At 51.2% G+C, this 20799-nt stretch overlaps 1 protein-coding gene across 1 annotated transcript in view; it reads right to left on the bottom strand.

Annotated features, from left to right (window-relative positions):
* The window catches only part of LRIG1 (leucine rich repeats and immunoglobulin like domains 1), a 126841-nt gene that overhangs the window by 23994 nt on the left and 82048 nt on the right, over positions 1 to 20799 (bottom strand). The window contains exons 4-11 of the mRNA XM_025375300.1: positions 19072 to 19209; positions 16833 to 16976; positions 14810 to 14953; positions 12124 to 12267; positions 9386 to 9529; positions 7226 to 7306; positions 977 to 1048; positions 115 to 186 (exon numbers count right to left, since the gene is read on the bottom strand). Coding sequence (XP_025231085.1) covers positions 115 to 186; positions 977 to 1048; positions 7226 to 7306; positions 9386 to 9529; positions 12124 to 12267; positions 14810 to 14953; positions 16833 to 16976; positions 19072 to 19209 — 939 coding nt within the window. The remainder of the gene's footprint in view (positions 1 to 114; positions 187 to 976; positions 1049 to 7225; positions 7307 to 9385; positions 9530 to 12123; positions 12268 to 14809; positions 14954 to 16832; positions 16977 to 19071; positions 19210 to 20799) is intronic.

Here is a 20799-nt window from a genome sequence, read left to right as displayed (position 1 = left end):
CCAAAATATGTACCATGTGGCCTTTTAACAAGTGAGCATAATGCAACTGCAGAAGTTTCTTACTCTGAAAGTCTCCGTTCCCATCAGTCAGACCCAGGGAATCCAGATACTTACAGTTCTTTAAGATTCTTCATCTTCACAAAGGCATCAAACTGGACAGATCTGATCGCATTCCCTCCAAGGTTCCTGAAACAGAACATACATACTTATACAAAGAAACCCTAGGTAAACCTGAGGGGTTTTCAGCACAGTCCTGGTTTCACAGATGACCCACAGGGACTAGCCAGACCTGTGTCCTAACTACTACAGGAGGCTGTTGTTTCCCGAATCGCAACACAAGCCCACAGAATGACTCAGGAGCCGAGCCAGCCTTAGCGCACCATCCAAGCTGGGCGGAGGCCTGCTCACAAGGCAAAACCTTCCCCAACAGAGGTAAGAGTCAACCTTGATTCAAAGAGGAAATAAACTAAGGATCACATACATGAGGCATCCGCCCCAGATGGCAACAGCATGCCTGTCTCAGGGGTGGCTCTGTCCCCTTCCTCCCAGGGTCTCAGAAGCAACCACACCAAACTGGTTCAGCCCAGCACCTACTCTGCACTGTTAAGCTGCTCTAATGGAGGCAACAGGCTTGGCCAGCAGGAAGCACCTTGGTGGAAGAGGCAGTGAGGCCAGGGGTCCATGAACGAGCTGGTGCAGGGGTGAGGCTGCGCAGCAGGAGGGGGGAGGGTATTTATCCAAACACCAACTGAATTAACTGGGAGCACACCCACTGGCCATATGTTCTGTAACTGTTCCTGGCATAGGCAACATAAAGGCCAAAGTTGAAGCTGACTTATAATGAGAAGGAAGCAGCTGGTGTTTCCAAATAGCCTGTTTCTCAGTTTACAAAGATGCGATTAAATTGCTAGCAGAACTCCCCGGCAGCCACATTTGGCAGGCCTGTGCCTCAGGGCAGGGCTGGCGAGATACTCACAGGTGCTCCAGGCCTTCCAGTCCGGAGAATGCTCTCTTAGCCACAGACTTGATCTTGTTTCCAAACAGAGTCCTGTCATTTCCAAACATCCAGAAATTAAGGCCAGGGAAGGAGAGAGAAACAAGGAAGGGGTGAGAGAAAGAGAAAGAAAACATAATTAAGGTAGTGCTACCTGATAAGTCTGTCCAGTGAGGGGCAGGTGGAAAGCTGACCTGCGCTGAGATTACGGGTTTGAAGCACACAGGCCTTACCCTTTCTGAAATGAAATACTTTTATCTTTATTAGAATTTAATAGTGATGACAGGCTGGAATTGCATGCGCCGTCTGGCCTAAAAAAGGCCCCTTGCAGTGTCAGGTGGAAATCACCTTGTCTGGCCCGTTCTCTCTCCAAGGACCACCCACGCTTGGATGGTGAAGTTTAGTGATGGCCTTGCAGGAGAGATGAGACTGGTTATGGTTTCAGTGAGAGGAAGCTGAGTCAAAAAAGGAAAGAAAAATCTTCGGAATTAAAACTGCTACCCATGACTGGGCGTGGCGGCTCAGGCCTGTAATCCCAGCACTTTGGGAGGCTGAGGCAGGAGGCCTCAACTTGAGGAGGCTCAAGTGATCCCAGGAGTTTGAGACCTGGACAACATAAGGTGACCTTGTCTCTACAAAAAATAAAATCTTATCCGGGTGTGGAGGCAGGCACCAGTAGTCCCAGCTCCTTAGAAGGCTGAGGTGGGAGGATTGCTTGAGCCCAGGAGGTGGAGGCTGCAGTGAGCTATGATCGCATCACTGCACTCCAGCCTGGGCAACATAATGGGAAGTTGTCACAAACAAAAAACAGACGAACAAAAACCCCCAAACTGCCACCCACTTCTGAAAAGTGCATTCTGGGAACAAAGTTTCCCAAAAGAGGCAAGAGGACAGGAAAACAGGCATCCATCAAGCTGGCTCCACAGCTCTCAGCACCTGAGATGTCCTGGCAGCCAGATGTCCTCCACAGCCATGGGGAGCTGTGTCCTTGCCTACGAGAGGGACCCCTCAGGGCCTGCAGGCGATGCCCCAGTGCTTTGGCTCCTCGGCCATACCCCAGAATTTATATGACGTCAGTGAGCCAGCCTCCAAGGTAATCACTAGTGCCTGTGCCCTGCCTGGACTGCCTGCCCATGAGAAGGGGTTCCTGCCTCCAGGCAGCTCCGATCCAAGCCTTAGCAGTAACTGCTAAGAGCTTTCCCAGAAACCAAAGTCTGTGCCCTGCAGAACACACGAAGAAATGAGTGCCTCCTCCACCGCACTGTGTGATCTAAAGGCAAGCTTGTTTCCCTGCAGGGGAGCCCCTAGGGTGGACACTGGGAATGAAGATAATTCAGTTTTCCCCTCCCTGTTACCATGTTCTCTGATGAGAACCCACCAAAGGCATTCCCTCTAATCCAGACGGCACAGGAGACTACCAGGGAACAACCGAAGGCAGTGCTGACCATGAGCTTCGTGGACTTGTCAATCTTAAGGTACACCAGGATCTAACGGGCTTGCTAAGAACACGATTGCTGGGAGCCAACTCCTGGGGATTCTCAGCGTCAACAGGTCTGTCCAAGGCAATGGGGTTCAGGTGGGCAGGAGAGGAAGCCCCTGGAGAAAGCCCATCTGGCCCAGCCCCCTACTGGGAAGGGGACTCTTGGTCCAGGATCTCACCTGGCACTGGGGAAGAGACTGGACTAGAGGCCAGCTCCACCTTCAACCTGCATTAAGACTGGGACCCATAAGGGAAAACAAGAAGTCCCAGCCCCCTCCTGAAAGGAGGAAAAATGTAAGCCCTGAAGCAAACCAAAGATGGCAAGGCAGCCTGGGACCTGCCCAGCACACGGGCCGCTGCTTCTTCCTAACTGCAACAGGCCTCTTGGGAACCGCCTGGGCAGGTACCAGGAGGCTGCCTCCTGGCAACACAGGCTCACAGTAGAGCCAGAGGGAGGCACCACCAGCCTGCGTGGCCAGCTTCCAGGGCAACCACTCCACAGGGGCTGCCTGACCCTCCGTTTCATCAGAAACAGACTCCCTCCCTGGAGGCCACCATTCAGGCCGACCCCGGCGCTAACTGTGAGCTCAGCCCTCAGACAAAGCCAGCTCTGTTTCCTGCCTCCGGAGGGTGAAGGGGCAAACGGGCCAGAGACCCTCTGCCTTTTCTTTCTCTCAGGCCGTCTGCATGGATGGGAAAACAATCACATTCCGAAAGCGTTTCCACAACCCCTCAGTCTGAAACTTTTATTTTAAAACAAATAAACCAAACACACAGAAAAGCCGGTGGCCATGCTAACTCAGGCTCTTTAACCACAAAACTCGCCAGCAAGTAACAGCTCATGGGGCACTGCACCCCGAGCGCTTCAGAGAGTGCTGCCAACTTCTACACTTACTCAGATCCCCCGGCCCAGGCACTGCGTGCCCGAGGTCCCAGTAAAAACGCATTGAACTGTTTAGTGAAATCTCCTGTAAACGAGATCCAGGAAAAAGCTGCGCTTTACTTCATCCATTAAATATTAGTCATATTGACCTGTTTTACAATGAGGGCAGGCTGTTATTTTTAATGGTGACAATAGCAATAAAACAAATTCTCAAATTCTCAATTATGCAGGGGCTAATCATCTTGTTGGTGGATTAGGCAGGGTCCTTACCTTCCCCCAGCAGACATATGGGGCTGGGATGGGGAGCTGCAGCCAGCAGACTGGGATGGCTCTAATAAAAGGCTGCTGTGAGGAGAAAGGAGAGGCGGGAATATGGGCTGGGAGGACACTATTTCTGTACCACAGCCAGGCTCCCAGAGAAGGCACAGCTGGCCTGACCTCCCCAGCACCAACCTGGAACAGAAAGCAACCTGCGGGAGTCACCTGTCAAGCCTCCCATCCATCTCCTGGCCAACCCAGCTAACAGCTCTAAAGGCCTGGTTAGCACTTGCCAAATCAAGTGGCAGGTACAGGGGGCAGTACTCAGGTGGTCCTTGTACTCATGTCCTTGAGAGTAGCCGTGACATGTGCACTAGCCCCCACTCCCCACCCACACACACAGTGAGCTCCACTGCAGGCCCGGCCCCCCCACAGGCAGGGATGGAGGCTGCGCTCCCATCAGCTCTGCAAGTGCCCCCAAACATACCCCTTGCCATGTGCCCTGTGTGGGACTCTGCCCCTCCCTCTGAGGAATGCCATGGAGCCAGCTGGAACCATGGGGCAGGAAGTCGCATACCCAGATCACTAACTGCTCCTCTCTGCCTGAAATTTGGGATCCAGAAATTCTCTCTTCCCTCCTGTGTACTTACTCTGTGCCACTGGGTAGGCCCCAGCCTGGGAACCGCACAACCATTTGGAAACAAACAGGCCCTGGGGTGGGTCTACAAAAGAATCCCAGACAAGCTAGGAAGAAAGGCATGTGCTGGGGTCTAGGAACATTCTTGCCCTGCTGGGAAGCTCCAGTGTGAGGAACTCTCCAACACAGCTGTGTGCATAAGCTGGAAAAATTAAGGGCAGGTCAGCATCCACCCCAAATTCACAGAGAGGCCATTTATGGCTCTGCTGCTCACATCTCCCTTTCTTGGAAAACATTTTAATTTAGGTCTGACCTCTTGCGTGGTGGGAAGGACCCAAGGTCTCTGAGTAATTCAGCGAAGGCAGGGGTCTCTACCTTCCCATCCTAGGGCAGATCCTGAACACGAGCTCCCTGAGCTCTCCAAAGACAAACCCACACCAAATGAAGGGACTCAGGGCACCGGCTGCGCTCCCCGCAGCACGGATCAGCTGCTCTAGAGGGGCAGGTCTTCTCTGTGTTAACATGCACCCCACTTCTCAGTGGATCCCAACAGGCCAGCACTGGGCCACTCCCACGGAGCAACATAGTGCTGTCTGTGGTCACTTCTCTCAGCCAGGGCCACAGCACAGAGCTTTCCTGGAATGTTCTGAGTAGACGGGTGGGGAGGGGACCAAAGAGGCACTGGGTTCTTCCTCTGTCCCTCCCTTCATTCGTTCAACAAACATCAACTCAACACCTGCAATATGCCAAACACAGCAGTTTTTAAGTAGCCCTGTGTACCAGGATCACATGAGACGCATTTACTTCTCTGCTTCCCTTATAATGTGGAAATTTGCACACACTATGCTAGGTAGACGTAGTAGTATCCTGAACCCCAAGTGGCCGTCACACAGCTACAACCGTCCTCCGGTCGTGCCAATCTCGCCTCATCTCTACCTCTAGCCACTACCCATTCTCGAACCCAGCAGGAGTTTATGGAATCCACATCATAGGCATCATACCATTTTCTTTATCCAAGAAGAAAATGATTCGTTTCCTTTGCCACATAACCATGATAGCATCACACTTACATAAGTGATTGCATATACTTAATCATATTAAGGAATTCTTGTTTGTTTATTGTCCCAGCTTCCCTAACTGGATGCATGTCTTTCTCTCTCACCCTTTTTCAAACATACACAGAGTCTCCAGCCCCAAGAAGCTGACTCAGTGGCTGCGTGGGGTGAGGCTTAGATTTTAACAAGTTCCCAGGAGTCTCAGGACCAGCTCAGTGTGGAGCCCACCACAAACAACAAGCGAGGAAAGCAGGGGCTTGGGCTGACCTCTTGGGGCTCAGGTGGAAGTGCTGAGCCTGGTCCAGCAGGGGGACAAAGGAGAAAGCACCAGGGCACAGAGGGTGCGCACTCAGGAAGGCAGCGGCGGACTCATGCAGCACCAGAAGTCCAGGTGACCCGGGGCCAGGCACACCTCACGGGCCTTCTGTAGAGAGACAGTCTCCTGGAAGCCATGACACCCAGGAAACAGCTCCAGGTTCCTAAAGATGGACATGCCCCATGAGGGCTGGCAATGCCGCCCACTCTCCCCACCTCACCCTTCAATCAGTTATGGCCGAGGCCAGGGAGGCTTATGCTGAATGGCGGCCCCGGTGCTGAACACCTCAGCAGCCACGTCCCAGACCTGGAGCTCCTCTTGCTAAGAAGGCCTCTGCCTCACCCCACTTGGTACTTCTGGCTCTTCCCAGGTTTGCCCTATATGGGATAAAAAGGGGCCACGTATGGGTTAAAGGTTGGGGAAAATCAGCATTGTTTTAGGGACGATAAGGACAAGAAACACTGACAAGCATCTCCGACGTGCTGCTGGAGTACAGGACGCTCAAGAAGAAATACCTTCCTCAGCCAGCCAACAGAGCTTATTCCTAATCAGGACCCTGTATATAAAAGGTGTGAAATGCCATGCTTTTCCAAACCAATCAGAAGCATCTACTATATAAAAAGACTCTCCCTACCACAGGCTCTCCTCTATCCTCGAGCTCCAGTAGGGCTTTCCAAATATTTACTTGACACTCGCACTCTGCCGAGCTCCCTGTCACTGGGGACGGGGTGGGAGAATCGAGTGGCGGCTGTCCGCTCCGTCTTGCCCTCCTTCAGTCTTCCCTCCAAGCTGCTAGTCAACAGTAATAATTATCCCCCGTCCTCCTCCTGCATGGTCCTTGGGTGGCATCTACAGAAAGTGCTGGTGACATGCAGAGAAAACAGGGTGGGCCAAGGGGGAGGGAACGTGGGCTTTGGAGCCAAACGAGCAAATCCTGAGCCTGCCACTTGCCCACTGCGTAGTTTTGGGCAAAATCCCATCACTTCTCTTTCCTCAACTAATAAAGGGGTTGCCTAACACAGCCTGCCCTCATGAGATCATTAGGTACCACACACACAGGTGCTTGGCAGATTAACTGGCAAAATCTAGGAGCTAGGAAAAAAGGAAAAAGACCCCAAACCACACATTAAAATAGCTGCTACCATGACCCTTGGAAATGATGTTTCCATTTGAGATGACGGCTAACGATGACAGTACTGTCAGGAGCCTCACTGCCCTCACAGCTGACTGAGCTTTACACAACTTTGAGAAACGGAGTAACGGGGCAAGACTCCTTTGTACAAAGGACAACAGCAAATTCAGCAGTTTTCACGTGAGTTGTCAGGGAAGCCCGAGAAAAGCTCCACCAGGCCGCCAAATGCCGGGTTGCCAGCCCCCAAGAACCCAACACCCAGACCAGCAAGGAGACCCCTGCCCAGCGAGGAGTAGGGTGTCCCCCGCTCTCTTCTTCAAACTCTTCTCCCCAAACAAAAGTCTGCGTGGAGCCAGCTCTCTTCCGCCCGGGCCCAGAGCAGAGAGGCGCAGGGGGCACCCCAGAAACATCTCCCACGGAAGTGTCTTCCCGCGCATTTGCTGGCGGAGCTCTGTGCCGCGGATACTCACAGCTTGCTGAGGCTGTCGAGCCCTGAGAAGGCACCGCTCGTGTCCTCTATTGTGCCCGCAATCTCGTTATGGTCCAGATCCCTGGGGAGAGGACAGAAAGCAGCTCACTGAGCAGTCTGGGCATGAAGGGAAAGCAAGCTCCCGCCCAGCCTGCTGCTCAGAAGCTGAAGGCCCCTGGGTGCACCCTGGAGGCACAGCCGGGACGTAGGGTGAAGAGACATATGGCCCTGGGAGGGACGCCCTGTTTCTCAGCCTTCCAACCAAGACGACACACGCCTCAGACAAGAAGCTTCCCTGGGCTCCACCTGCCTCCCTGTCTGCGGAGGCCGCGCTCCGGGGGAGGGAGGTGGTGCAGACAGCCCAGTTTGTATTCAGCCCCCGGAGAGCGGACATCTGGCCCTGGCACGAGGATCAGCCCAAAAGGTTCCTTAAGGCTCCTGTCTGCTCTCATACCAACCAGAGTCCCTTTTCTGGACATGACCGAGAAACTGCAGAAAGCACGTGGAAGAAACAGACCTGGCACAGGGCCCACCCGTGGGCCCCTCCGTGCCAGCCAGTGGGTCTGGAGCCCAGAGCCCATCTCCTCCCAAGGCCTGCAGGGCGCTGACTTTGAGCCAGGGAGGACATCTGGGTGCTGAGTCAGACTTGTGACCCACTCGCCAGGATTGGAGAGATGAGGCCAACTCCTCAGCCCAGGCCCCTCCAGCAATACAAATCCCATGGCCGATGACTCAGTGGCCTCCCAGCTTCCAGAAGCAGGTCACAGTGCCCAGGCGAGACATCACACCTGGCGACCAGGCTCCCATCCTGCACACATTCTGCCCTCTCCAACTTTCCACAAGGTTCTTGGTTCTTAAACTTTCCCCTCCTGAGTCCTTGCAGACACAGGCCAGGGACAGAAAAGGAGCGCTTGTCTCCTGTGAGAAGCTGCAGCAGGAATCAATGCTGCCAGCAGGGAGGGCAGCTCTGAATGAAGAGTGAAATGCTGGCGGCCACCTTTCTTTTACAGCAGGAAGCTCAAAGAGTGAAGATTCTGCTGCTGGAAGGGACTTCTCCTCTCAGTGGGTTCCTTCCTATCATCTGCATACTGAAAAAACCAGGGACCGGGGGCTGTGGCTTTGTATGCCTGTCTCCCGGCTCCTAGCCCTGGCTGCCAAAGTTTTTCTCTCCTTTCTGGCCAGCTCAGTCTGAATGTTCCCAGCCTTGTTATTTGGACCTTGTATGGGCTCCCAGGCTGACCTGGCCTGAATAGCTTGGCTCCGGCCCCTTTCACACTCCCTGGCAATGGCTCCACGTTAAAGCTGGCTTTGCCAGGTGCAAGTGCAAAGGCCTCCCTCCCTGTCACACTGGAACAGACCCCTCTCTGTGCAGTGAATTACACCTGAGAAGGAGACCCTAGAACCTGCCACCACTATCTTCTGAAAACCATATGCCCCTCTCTGGGGGTTTTATGCTGATAGCCGCTTGGAAGTTCTATGAAGCCAACCATGTTAAAGTTTTATACACAAGCCTCAGAAAAGCATCCTGCACTCACTTTTGCCAATCCCATCTAATTAGGGACTTCAAGGGAAGCGACATTAGCACCTCCACTTTGTTAACCGACCCCTGATGAGGTACAAGGAGAGACACAGGATTCCTTAAGTGCTGCTTTTGCAAAGGAGGCATCTTGGTACAGGTTATGCTGAAGAAATTCAAATGCTAGGGCGAGAGATGCACAGAAATATTCCCATGGTTTAGAGAAAAAATACTCAGGACTTAAAAACGGAAGTTGCAACTGAAGACTCAAGATGGAAAAGACTGACCCATGGCTGCTGAACTGGAGGCCGCACCAGGCGCTCAGCGTGGGGAAGCTTTTTCCAACACTAGGAGCCAGCATCCTGTCCAGCACAACGTGGGCATCACTGCTTGAGAACAACTACTTTTTAGGAGTTGCCATCCCTCTCTAGGCACCATCCTAGGGGAATGAGAGGTTTTTCTGCTTAACCAGTTCTTTCTCAGTTGATTATATAAAAGTTTGAGACTCTGCACACAGAGCAAGCCAGCTTTGGATCCAATTCTGACTCAAAGCCAACGCAAATGGAGTTCAACAAGCAGATGGTTTGCTCTATTCTGCTCTCCCCACTGGGGACCCTTTTATCCTGTCAGGAGTGGGAGACGTACAAGACTCGCAGGCTCCTGAGTCCCTTGAAGGCGCCCTCCGCAATGTGGCTGATGGAATTGTGGCTGAGACGCAGGACGCTCAGGCTGCTCAGCTCGGCCAGGCTCTCCTCGTCCAGCCGTGTCAGGTTGTTGAAGGACAGGACCCTGAGGAAAGGGAGGGCAGTAATGTCACCATCTAGCGTGGTTGCCCCCCAACCCCACCCCACCGGAAATCGGGCCACGGTCGGCTAGGTTTCAGTGGGAAATGACACGGATGCACACACATAAGCGCACAGCGCGCCCCCCCCAAGAATTCTGGGGGTAAAAGTGGCCATGCAGCTAGAAACTCATCAGTGCCCAACACACTAGTCTGACTCCTAGAATGGTTGCGTAGGTCACAGGGGCCAGGGTAGCTGTTAAACTGTGAAGACTACGCACAAGGTCATGACACACAAGAACTCTCAAGCTCCAGTGCCTTCATGCTGCTGTCCAAGGCAGCTCCTGATTCAGGCTACGAAAGACCTCTCATAGCAGAAGCCTGGGATTCTGGACAGCAAGCCAGCAAGCCAGGGAGCCCCGGTCACACTCCCTGCATCGGCCAGCAGAGGGCACCACTAGTCCCTGCGTGGGACGACCACACCTGTGCCTCACGCCTTAGTGGGGCAACTCCCCCAGGACAGGAGCCTTCTGCTCAGGCCTCCCTGCCCCCATCCACGTGGTCCTCAGAGCATGATCCCCTACTGCAGGTGGTAAAACCATATGCTTTGTCCAAGCCTCAGAATCAAAGCTTCCTCCCAGCACTCCTGCACCTCTGGGTTGGTTACATGACATACTGGTCATCTATCGTTGAAAAATGAAAAATTGGGGCCGAGGCAGGAAGACGGAAAATAAACTCTGAGAAGATTAATGAGTTTTTAAAGGCAGCTGGGAGCAGCATTCTTTCCCTCCTGGACAAATAAGTCAGGGTGTCTGTCAGTTGCATAGACCTGGCAGGAGATCAAAATTATATCCTCACCTGCAATTAAAGAATGTAGCTTAAAGGAGGGGTGGGAAACACACGCTGGGAAGCAATCCCAAATCTGGCTCTGAGGTTACCTGGATATGGTGCTAACCGCTAGGACTGCTCAAGCGCACTTCTGTGATCTCTGCTGCCCCTTCTAGAGGGCACAGAAGAGGGCTTCATGCCTTCCACCAGCCAGAGAGGGGATCCCGCACCCCGCAGAAGACAGCATGCCTTCCCTGGGGCCGCAATATGCTGGTGAGTCAGAGGACAGCTCCTCACTTTAAGAATTGAACTGGCTCAGACTTTGGGGACTTAAAAGACCTCTCTTGCTTCCCACAGCTCCCAGCCCTGACCAACAAAACCAGGAATTCCCTGTTGGGGTCACAGCTTGACTACAGAGCCTGAAAGGAGCCATCCAGCACGACATGGAATGTACAGCTGCAGGCCCTGAAGCACAGGAAGCTGAATCCAAAGGGTTAACACTCACAGAATCCAAGAAAAGTTAGGAAAGAGGCAGGACCACTGTGTTTTGCATTAGATAATGATGGAGTCACCAAAATATAAACTCCAAGTCTCTGTGTGTGTGTGTGTGTGTGTGTGTCTGTCTGTGTGTGTGTGTGTCAGAGGTAGGGGAGGGGAGGAAGAGGAGGAGGGAAGGGAGAGAGAGAACACAGAAGACCAGACACAAACACCAGATGCAAGAATCCACATCAGATTCACACATCCCCTTGAGTGTGTCTGGTGAGGTCAAGAGAGACAAGACAGACTGAGGCCTGGCTCTCTTAACAATCATTCACTTCAGTGGGTGAATCTGTTTCAAACAGCCAAGCCTAGAAAAAGGAGAAAAAAACAAAAAAGAAAACCCACCCAAGTCTTGCGAAAAATAAAGAAACCTAGTGGACTAAACTGGAGCATATAAAATGGAAAGAACAGTGAAAACACAAACTATCTATTTGTGAAGATGTTCTCTGAGTCCTTAGGAATGCTGCGTTCACTGTCCAATAACCCCACCCTGACATGATAGGGTGGCCAGGGTCACTGCCCCTCGCTATGCTGGGGAGAGTCTGTCACTACTCATCTCAGAACTTTGGGCAAGACAAGCTCAGTTCTCAGTCTCAACTTGGAGCCCTGTCTGGAAATCTCCCAAAAGGAGCAAGAGGTCCACGCATCTCTGAACCAAGCACGCACACATGACTGCACGGGAGCCTCTGCCAGCAGGCCACTGCGGTGAAAATGGGGCCAAGAGCCTGGGCAACTCGTCTACAGGAAGGAAGGTGGTGACTCCAAGGACACAAATTCATCCACAGTCAGGGTGCCACCGTCTCTGTTTGAGCCCAAATGACCCCCTCACTGAAGAAGCACATGCTATTTGGTGTGGCCATTAACACACAGCCACTCTCGAAATGGCTCCTGTGAGCGCTCTGCTGGAGCTGCCCTTCCCTAGGAACTCTCCACCCCTGGAACTGTCTCCAAACCCAACAGAGCCTTGGGGGCCAAGGCTCCCTGCAAGGACCTAGATGCTATTCCTGGAGCCCCTGCTAATCTAAATGCAGAGGAAGTGAAGGGGAGATAAGTGATGTGGGCTCAAATCGCTGAGGCTCCTACTCTGGGCCTGGCTGGTTTGGGGACAGGGCTACTGGCCTCCCTGTCTCTGAGTCCTCCCCAAGGCCGCTGTGTGGTGGAATGAACCAGGCCTAGCACTTTCACCTCCAAGCAGTGTCTAAAAACTGCCCAGCCCAGAGCCGAGGACACTTACAACTCATGCAGCTTCTGGCAGAAGCTCCAGCCCTTGCGGTGAATGCGGGCGATGGAATTGTTGCTGAGGTGGAGCTGATGCAGGGCCGTGAGGCCGTAGAGCGAGCCGCTGTTCACTTCTACCAGGCTGTTGTATTCCAGGTGCCTGCAACGACAGCCACGCACAGGATGAAGACAAGCCTTCACTCCTTCACTGGACAGCCAGCAAATGAGTAGCTATGCTGTATCTGACCCTGCAGTCGCACGAAGGCTAGAACAGTGCACGAGAGGACTGTGGAGTCTACTCGCACACATGTGCATGTGAGGAGGGGCTGGGAGAAGACAGGCAAATCTACATGGATGATAGCACATGCCACGGCCAACTCAGAGTGTTCACAGGGCAAGAGGGAGCTTCCTAGAAGTGACTTTTTTGGCCGAGTAAAAGTGAACCAGGACCGGGTGTGGTGGCTCATGCCTGTAATCCCAGTACTTGGGGAGGCCAAAGCGGGAGGATCGCTTGAGCTCGGGAGTTCGAGACCAGTGCGGGCAATATAGCGAAACCCCACCTCTACCAGAAACAAAACAAAAAATGACCCAGGCCAACAAACTGGCATAGGACTTCCAGGCCAGGGCAAAGCCCATTAAAAGAATAGAAAGGAGAATAGGAGGAGGCTCTTATTATCACCCTCATCTCACCCATGAGGAACGTGCTGCTGAGAGAAGCCAGGTAACCTAAGACTTTACACAGCTTAGCCAGTAGGGAAGGGGCCAGAAATAATTCAAGCCCAGGTCTGGTTACCAACGGCTGGACTCTGTGCCACTGTGCTAGGAGACCCGCTTTAGCTCTGGCGTCAGACTATCTGGATTTAAATCCTAATTTTGCAGCTTGCTGGCTGAATAAACCTGCACATCTATAACATGAAGATATCTAAGAGCACTGACTCCATGGGGTCACTACAAGAAGGGAACAAGGGGACATCAGGTTTCAGGGCAGCGCTGGGCCTGAGCGCTCAGGCCCACTGTGTAAGTGTGCTAGCACCCTGCTTCCCCACACAGCATGTGCTAGGAAAGACAGCGCAAGCCCAGGCGACCGCCTCTTCAACAGAAGACCATAACTCGAATTTTGCTGCGTGTTCAATATTACAAGGGCTTTGGGCAACTAAGTTTTGCTTTTTTCCATATTTCTTTCTGAGAAATAGGTAAGCACTTAATGTACAAATAACCTCCAAGACAGCTCAATTTATATAAATGTGTTCAACATAAAAACCAAATGGCAGTTGCTAACCCCATTTTCCTCTGAGAATTCTCTTTTAACTTCAGTCCACCCAGCACATGACCACCTTGGACTTCCAAGTCCAAAATGACATGCTGAAGGAGATCAAGCGAAATGTTTTTGAATACGAAAAACAAAGGGTGGAGAATGAGTAGAGCAGGAAGTCCAGCAGCAGAAACATCCTCACTGTTCACAGGGCACGGAGGGCTGGTCATGCAGAGACGCCGATCAGAGTGACACAGCACAACACGTGGATGGACCTGGGCCTAGTTGGTTTCCATTGCCAAGAAAACCAGTAAAGGGCATACAAGTCATGATATAATTTGCCCAGACTGGAAGGGAGAAGGGGCGGTCATAAGCAAGTTAAATCATTGACTCTAAAGCAGGAAATCGCAAGTGGGTAAGTAAAGACAGTGGTGTCAGTATATTAACTTGGAAGGAACAACCAGCAAAGCTAAAAACAGAAAAACGAGAAAGAGAAAGGCTTAGAAGTGCCTGCCTCTTAGGAGAGGAACTGGGGTGAAGAGAGAATGAGGGGGAGGCGGCGGGGGAGGCTGGGGTGGGCCCTGACAGCTTTTCTTTACTATCTGATTTAACTATACAGATGAATTACTTTCGATTAAAAATAAATTTTAATGTTTAAAAATGCTTTTAACGTTTAAAAAGCCTTTTCTGTATGCTGCCCTCCTGTTTCACGTCACTGTGCAGGCAAGCCTGTTGTGCTGTTGTACACATCTGGCTGAAGAGACTGCTCCCTTGATAAAAGTTGAACATCTGCACCCAGTGTCTTGATTAGCTCACAAGACAGAAATAAATCTCCTAGGATGAGCGCTACATTTTTGGCCCACCTGCACCTCAAGAAAGACTGTCAAACCCAGAAGGGGAGAGAAGGAACTTCCTGTGGTGTGGGAGTAGAGAGGATGTGAGGAGGGGTCTGTTCCGCAGTCCCACATTCACCGAGGAAGCAGGGGCGGGGGCAGTGGATGCAGGCTGAGGGGAACAGGCCTGGCAGAATGGCCCATAACTCCACCTCCATCAACCAACTAATCTGAGTCAATCCGCTGAAACTTCCCCCAAGTGGATTTCAGTGGATTTTCTGATCTGCTAGGAAAATACCCTCAGATTTGGCCCTGTCCCAAGACACTGAGTTGGGCCCAGGTGAAGATGCAAAGGGAAGGGGGCTGGGTCCGGCTGAAATCTTGAAGAATCCTTCAGGAGAAAGGGACTGGGCACTGGTGCCCCACTCCACGCCCAGTGCACAGCTGAACGCTGGTGTGGGCATGCACGTGCACACACACACACACATAGACCACAACACACAGTAATGCTGGTGTGGGCGCGCATGTGCACATACACACACACACCACACCCCACACCCCACACCCCACACCACACAGCAATCCTTAGCAATGCCAGGACCCCGGTCCACGCTTACAGCACATGCATCTTGGACAGTCCCCAGAAGGCCCCGTCCGTCAGTTTGCTGATGTTGTTTCGCTGAAGCTTCAGCACCTCCAAGCTGTTGAGCCCCTGGAAGGTGAGGCCCTCTATCAGCCGAATCCGATTCCGATTGAGGTCCCTAAAGAGATGAAGCCAGCAGGGTCAGAGTGTCCTATGTGCATATGCCACCCACAACCATTCCCAGGCAGTCCTGGCTAAGTTTCCAAGCCAGAGGAGAAATCCCAGCGCAGGGATCCCTGGAAAGCCAGGACGTGTAGGGGAGCCCACCGTGTGTCTCGGCTGCCACGCAGGCACTGACGCCACCACTTGACCACAGCTAGTGAAGGAAAGAGGGGTGAGTGAGGCCCCGCTCTCCACAGTCAGCTCCGAGGCTGGGCCCATAGCTGCACGGAAGCGAGCGCATGTGTGCTCACGTCTCCTCCCCCAGTAGCACCAGTGCCATTTGTGACTCTGCAGTGAGGACGTGGGTATGACTCAAGGGGTGAATGTCTTACGTGAGGTATCTCTGAGCTCAGCAACAGAAATCCACACCACATGCCTCAACCCAGGAAAAACCAAACCACTAGGTATCAAATGGCAACACCACTTTCCACTGGAGGCATTTCATAGCATCTCCACTATAGAGAGAAGTGACTGCACATGGGGGCGGGGGGAGATGGGGGAGAGACACCCCACAAGTCATATACACTTGGCTTCTAGCCCCAGTATGACAAAGCCTCAGTTCACCAAAAGATGTCAGGAATCTGGGTGGGCCATTAGCAGCCCTGCGGGAAGGGGAGACAGAGCAGCCAGAAAGCCCTTGGTTTTCCCCAAATATTTCTGCAGTGGCTCATGATGCTGCTCCACACAAACCTTCTCAGGAATCACTGAGACCTTCTCCACAGACTGAAAAGGGCAAAGTCTAGGACTCCCCACCCAGGGGAGGTAAAACCCAGGCAGGTTGAGAGCCAGGCACACCCCATCTTGCTGCCAACCTGGCCCTCGACAATTACTTTGTTTTGTTGAAACAAAATTTCCAAAACTGTCTTATTTTCCTGAAACACACTCTTCTGCTAAACAGAGGGTACAGAGAAAAAAAAAGGGAAAAAGTCCTTCGTCAGGCTCTGGTTAACAGAGCTTTTCTTGAATCTAAAACTCTGCCTTCTAGAAGGGTACTCAGCCTTCCATCAGTAAACTAAACAAATTGTTCAAAAAAAAAATAAATCAGCTGGGTATGGTGGCTCACACCTGTCATCCCAGCACTTTGGGAGGCCAAGGCGGGTGGATCACGAGGTCAGGAGATCAAGACCATCCTGGCTAACACGGTGAAACCCCATCTCTACTAAAAATACAAAAAAATTAGCCGGGCGACGTGCCTGGCGCCTGTAGTCCCGGCTACTCGGGAGGCTGAGGCAGGAGAACGACCTGAACCCGGGAGGCAGAGCTTGCAGTGAGCTGAGATCACGCCACTGCACTCCAGCCTGGGGGACAGAATGAGACTCTGTATCAAAATAAAGAAATAAATAAATAATAAATCAACTACCTTGTTAGATTTAACAGATGAAAACAAAGGCCTGTCTTTTGCTTACTAACTCTGGCTACATTAACTTCCTCTCAAACTGTTCGAGAAGTGTAGGACACCACCATGTCCAAGGTACAGATTTTATGGGTATCTTTAAAAAATACAGAAAAACATCTAAGATAAATAAGAACCCAAACCCATGCAGCCTCAGCATTAGCCAGCATCAGCTAGGCAGCAGGATTCCTGATTCCATTTTGGAAAACACGAGGGAAGACAAGCAAACCCAGTGGATCTCTTTCTCAGCAAGCTGAGGCAGCCACAGCACCAGACCCAGCTCTGAATTTGCTTTTATGAGGTGCTGCCATTAATGGTAATTTACAGAGAGCTTTACCAAAGGGAGCAAGGAAAGGGTGGTGTTAGGTACAAGGTCCTTGGGGAAATTTGGCCTCCATAAAGTTTGGCTAGCCTTAATTAAAGTGTAGTTTTCTATACTCACAGTTGTGTCAGCCTGGGTAGCTTGAACGCTCTTACAGGAAGCTGGGTGATCCTGTTTTTGCTCAGGCGAAGAGTTAGCAGCGACCGTGACAGACCATCAAATGCCCCCAACTCCAGGGTGCCAATCCGATTGCCCGCCAGGTTGCTGGAATGATTCAGGAAAGAAAATGCGGTGGTTGGTCAAAGGCCTTCCTCATTTCATTACAGACACCAGACCTCTCTGGGTCTGAGTTGGGAAGATTAGTTAAGACACCAGCGGGACAGGTTTCCAATGAGAGGTTTATCAGCCACAGGCTCTGGATGGGGAGCTAAAGCGATGCAGGTGTTAGGACTGTGCACCTAAGCCCTGAGGGCAAGGCCGGTTTAGCTGAAAACACACTGTCCTTGAAGCTGCTGGGCCACCCCAAGAGGGTGGGAGTGAAATTCAAACACCTCCACGTCCACTGACACACCAGCCCTGCGTCAGGAGCCACCTGCAGGACTCTTCTCACTACCCAGTGCCCAAGGTTGATGTGAAAAGTCCTAGAAAGCAGAAAATTGATCGAAAGGCAAGGTCAGTGTCGATTTAATAATTTAGGGAAATAGCCTTTAATTTTGAAATGGGTCTTGCTATACAAATTACATAACACTATAAACACAAACTAATTCATTTCTGTAATTTTAAATGCCTCAAACAAACACTCTAGCACAGAAACCTGTGCAGAATCCCTTCAGAAAACAAGCAATACATCATGGTACCTACACTTACAGTGTGATTAAGTCAGGGCACCTCCTGTGACAATACAGAAAGGCAGACACTGCTTCTCAAAAGGCACAGAAGTCTGCAGCTCAGATCTGTGCATCTTGCTGTATGCAAATTATATCAAGCAATAGAAAAGAAAAGAAAGTACAAGGAGGAACAATATGGCATTCCTGTGAGAAGTGGTCTCCAACACCTCTCCTCTGCCTTCCCCAAACAAATGCTGCTTTTTCTGGCCTAAGTGAAAAGGAGAAAGACCAGAGAGGGTTTTCTACCACAGAGGGTGGAAGGGAGCAAGGCACTTTTTGTCTCTCCAGCAGGCAGTGGCCTAGCATAGGGCACAGAAGGATTCTTTGCAAATAGGCCTGAACTGTTTGTTCTCAACACCCCAGATTAAAGAACAGCCTGTGTGATGAAGATATATGACCCAATAGCTGCCAAAATAGAAAGTCCCTCCCGCTTTCGTGCAGGGAGAGGTCAAGGCAACTAAGTGTAGCAGTTATGGTTTCTTTGTCCCAAGCAAAGTGATGTCACATGGACATCTTTTGAGGGCCCACACTGGAGGCTTCACAAAAGCCAACGCCTCCTGTTCCCAACTCTGGCGCCCTGATGCAGGCTAAGAAAGAAATCACTCCTCTCCTTGCAGTCTTTACTTGGAAAATCCATGTGCCAAACCTCACCCTCCCTGAAAAGATGGGTCACAATGACCCCTAAACTAGCCTTGCAAATGATTTCCAAAGTTAATTCTGGAACAGTAATGATACAGGGAATAAAAACTCACCTGGAATTAGAAAACATCTCTTTAGCCTGGGGTTGCAGTTTCTTTCCCAGAGTAACACTTTTCCTACCAACAAGTAGTTGATTAAGTAGGTTTTAACTTTTTTTCCTTTTTCCTTCCTGTCTACCATCCATTGTGTGTGAGATGGGACATTAAAATGTGTAAAAGAGAAACAGATAAACCTAAAAGGTGCTGAAAACCCACAGAATAGAGTAACTTCCCTCCCCCAAATAAACCCCAAGACTTGTTTTACAGTGCATGACACTAGAAAGATAAGCACTGATAAGCTAAGCCTTGTCAAACAGGCTTCCAATGTGAATCCTCTAACCATCCTCCCTGAATCTCCTCTGGAAGCATTTCTGAGAGGCAGCCAAGGAAATGGGAAAGAAAGCAGGCTCTGTGGTCAAGATCGACTTGTACCTGAGTCCTAGACTCTCATCTTGGAGTGTTGAGTCCCCTGGACAGGCTAAGTAACCTCTTCCTGCCTCTGTCCCTTGTCTGTCTGTAATGTCAGGATAATGCTGCAGATCTGGATGTGCTCTATGCACCGGCCCCGCCCCTGCCCTGCTCAGGGAAGGTCCGCACCATCCCCACTGAGTTGGCCCAGCCATGGCTGAGAAGGGAAGGAAGCATCCCTCCTGTGTCCAGAACTGGGTGCCGGTAAAGGTGTTAGCTGGCTGGACACAGAGGGCCAGCCACAGGTAGCTGAACAAAGGCACTTACAGCTCCTTTATAGGCGGTCCATGTGGAAAGCAGGTGTTCCGCACTTCCGTGATGTTGTTCGAACTCAGATCCAACACTTCCAAGGAAAGGTAGGCCTTTAGCTGGCTCCCCTCCACGCTGCGAATCTTATTGTGCTGCCTGAAACACACCAAGGGAGGTGACTTGAGCATCTCTTTTTGCAAAGTAACTACAGGAAACTAGTATTCCTGTTCCCCCCACCACTGCAATATAACTATAATGCAGTGACACTCTTAAAAATGAGATCTCCTATTTCTTTTCCCATCGAGTTATTACCTGCTGGCCAGGTGCTAGAAGAATATCAGATTTTTAATCTGGGACAAGTTTGTCAAAGTTGTATCCCTAGCGTTCTCTCTCCAAGGGCAACAACACAGCAGTGACACCGAACACCACGTGAGACCAGCATGACCTGACCAGAATCCATGGATGCACTCACCATAAAGGATGTGCCGTGTGCAGCCAGACAGCTCCAGTCCAACTCTCACCCATCACCTTCAGACCTAGTCCAGCCTCATAACTTACAAGAGCCATAGGCACCACAGCCCAGAGTTCACTTTAATCCAGTTTAACACTTCATTTACACACCTCACATTTTACCAACACCTACCATATACCAGACACAGAGGATTTAAACCAAAAAAAAAAAAAAAAAAAAGATTATGACAAAATCCTGACAATCTAAAATGGGAAAGAGGAGCTCACTGCTGGGTCTAATTGAAATCGAGTCCCCTGAACCTCCTGACTCTACCATTAATATTAAGCACTGTGCCTCCGTTTTCTCATTTGGAAGATGGGGCCACAACCCATCACTTCAGGGATAGGGACGATCCAGCCTAAAACCACATACAGCATGTGGCAAATGTGAAGGTAAATGTTTAGTGGTCACCACCTCCCAAGAGAGGAATGTTCCACCGTAACTTGTGTGTGGTGTTTTCTCTTTTTTGTTTTTGAGACAGAGTCTCACTCTGTCGCCAGGCTGGAGTGCAGTGGCGCCATCTTGGCTCACTGCAATCTCCACCTCCCACGTTCAAGCGATTCTTCTGCCTCAGCCTGCCGGGTAGCTGGGATTACAGGCACGCACCACCACGCCCAGCTAAATTTTTAAATTTTTTTTAGTAGAGATGGGGTTTCACCATGTTGGCCAGGATGGTCTCGATCTCCCGACCTCGTGATGCACCCACCCTGGCCTCCCAAAATGTTGGGATTACAGGCGTGAGCCACCACAGCTGGCCTGTGTGCACTTTTAATCTACTTTCTGTCAAACTCACAATATAAAAAAGCAACAGTTATTAGTCAAGAGAAAGACAAATGCTAGCCAAGGCTAGAGGTAGCTAACTGCCCCGTTGTGGGTTTGGCGCTGCCCGGCAGAGTTAAACCACTGCAGCCCTCACTTCAATATTAGACACTTAGGAATCTGCTGGGTGGTGGCGTTGGGCCTCTAGGTTCCAGGCACTCACACTCGAGCCAGTTCTGAGTAAACAGTGTCAGCATCTCCGGCCAATCAAAGCATTCTTGAACGCAACACAAGTAAGCCAGGCGTCGCTTACCAAGTGGCATCTCCTTTAAACAAACACTTGACCAAATCAGTTCCAACAGGCATAAACAAGGACCTCTTTCCCAGAAGCTCTGGGGCTTCTCATGGACTCCTTTGTTTTTTTTCACGAGTCTCCCAGGCCCTGAACTCAAAAGTCCATTTCCAAGGGTGCAACT

The sequence above is a fragment of the Theropithecus gelada genome, chromosome 2, assembly GCF_003255815.1.
Source record: "Theropithecus gelada isolate Dixy chromosome 2, Tgel_1.0, whole genome shotgun sequence".
Taxonomy (NCBI): domain Eukaryota; kingdom Metazoa; phylum Chordata; class Mammalia; order Primates; family Cercopithecidae; genus Theropithecus; species Theropithecus gelada.
Note: the sequence above shows the minus strand (reverse complement) of the source record. Positions and strands in the feature narration are given on the sequence as shown.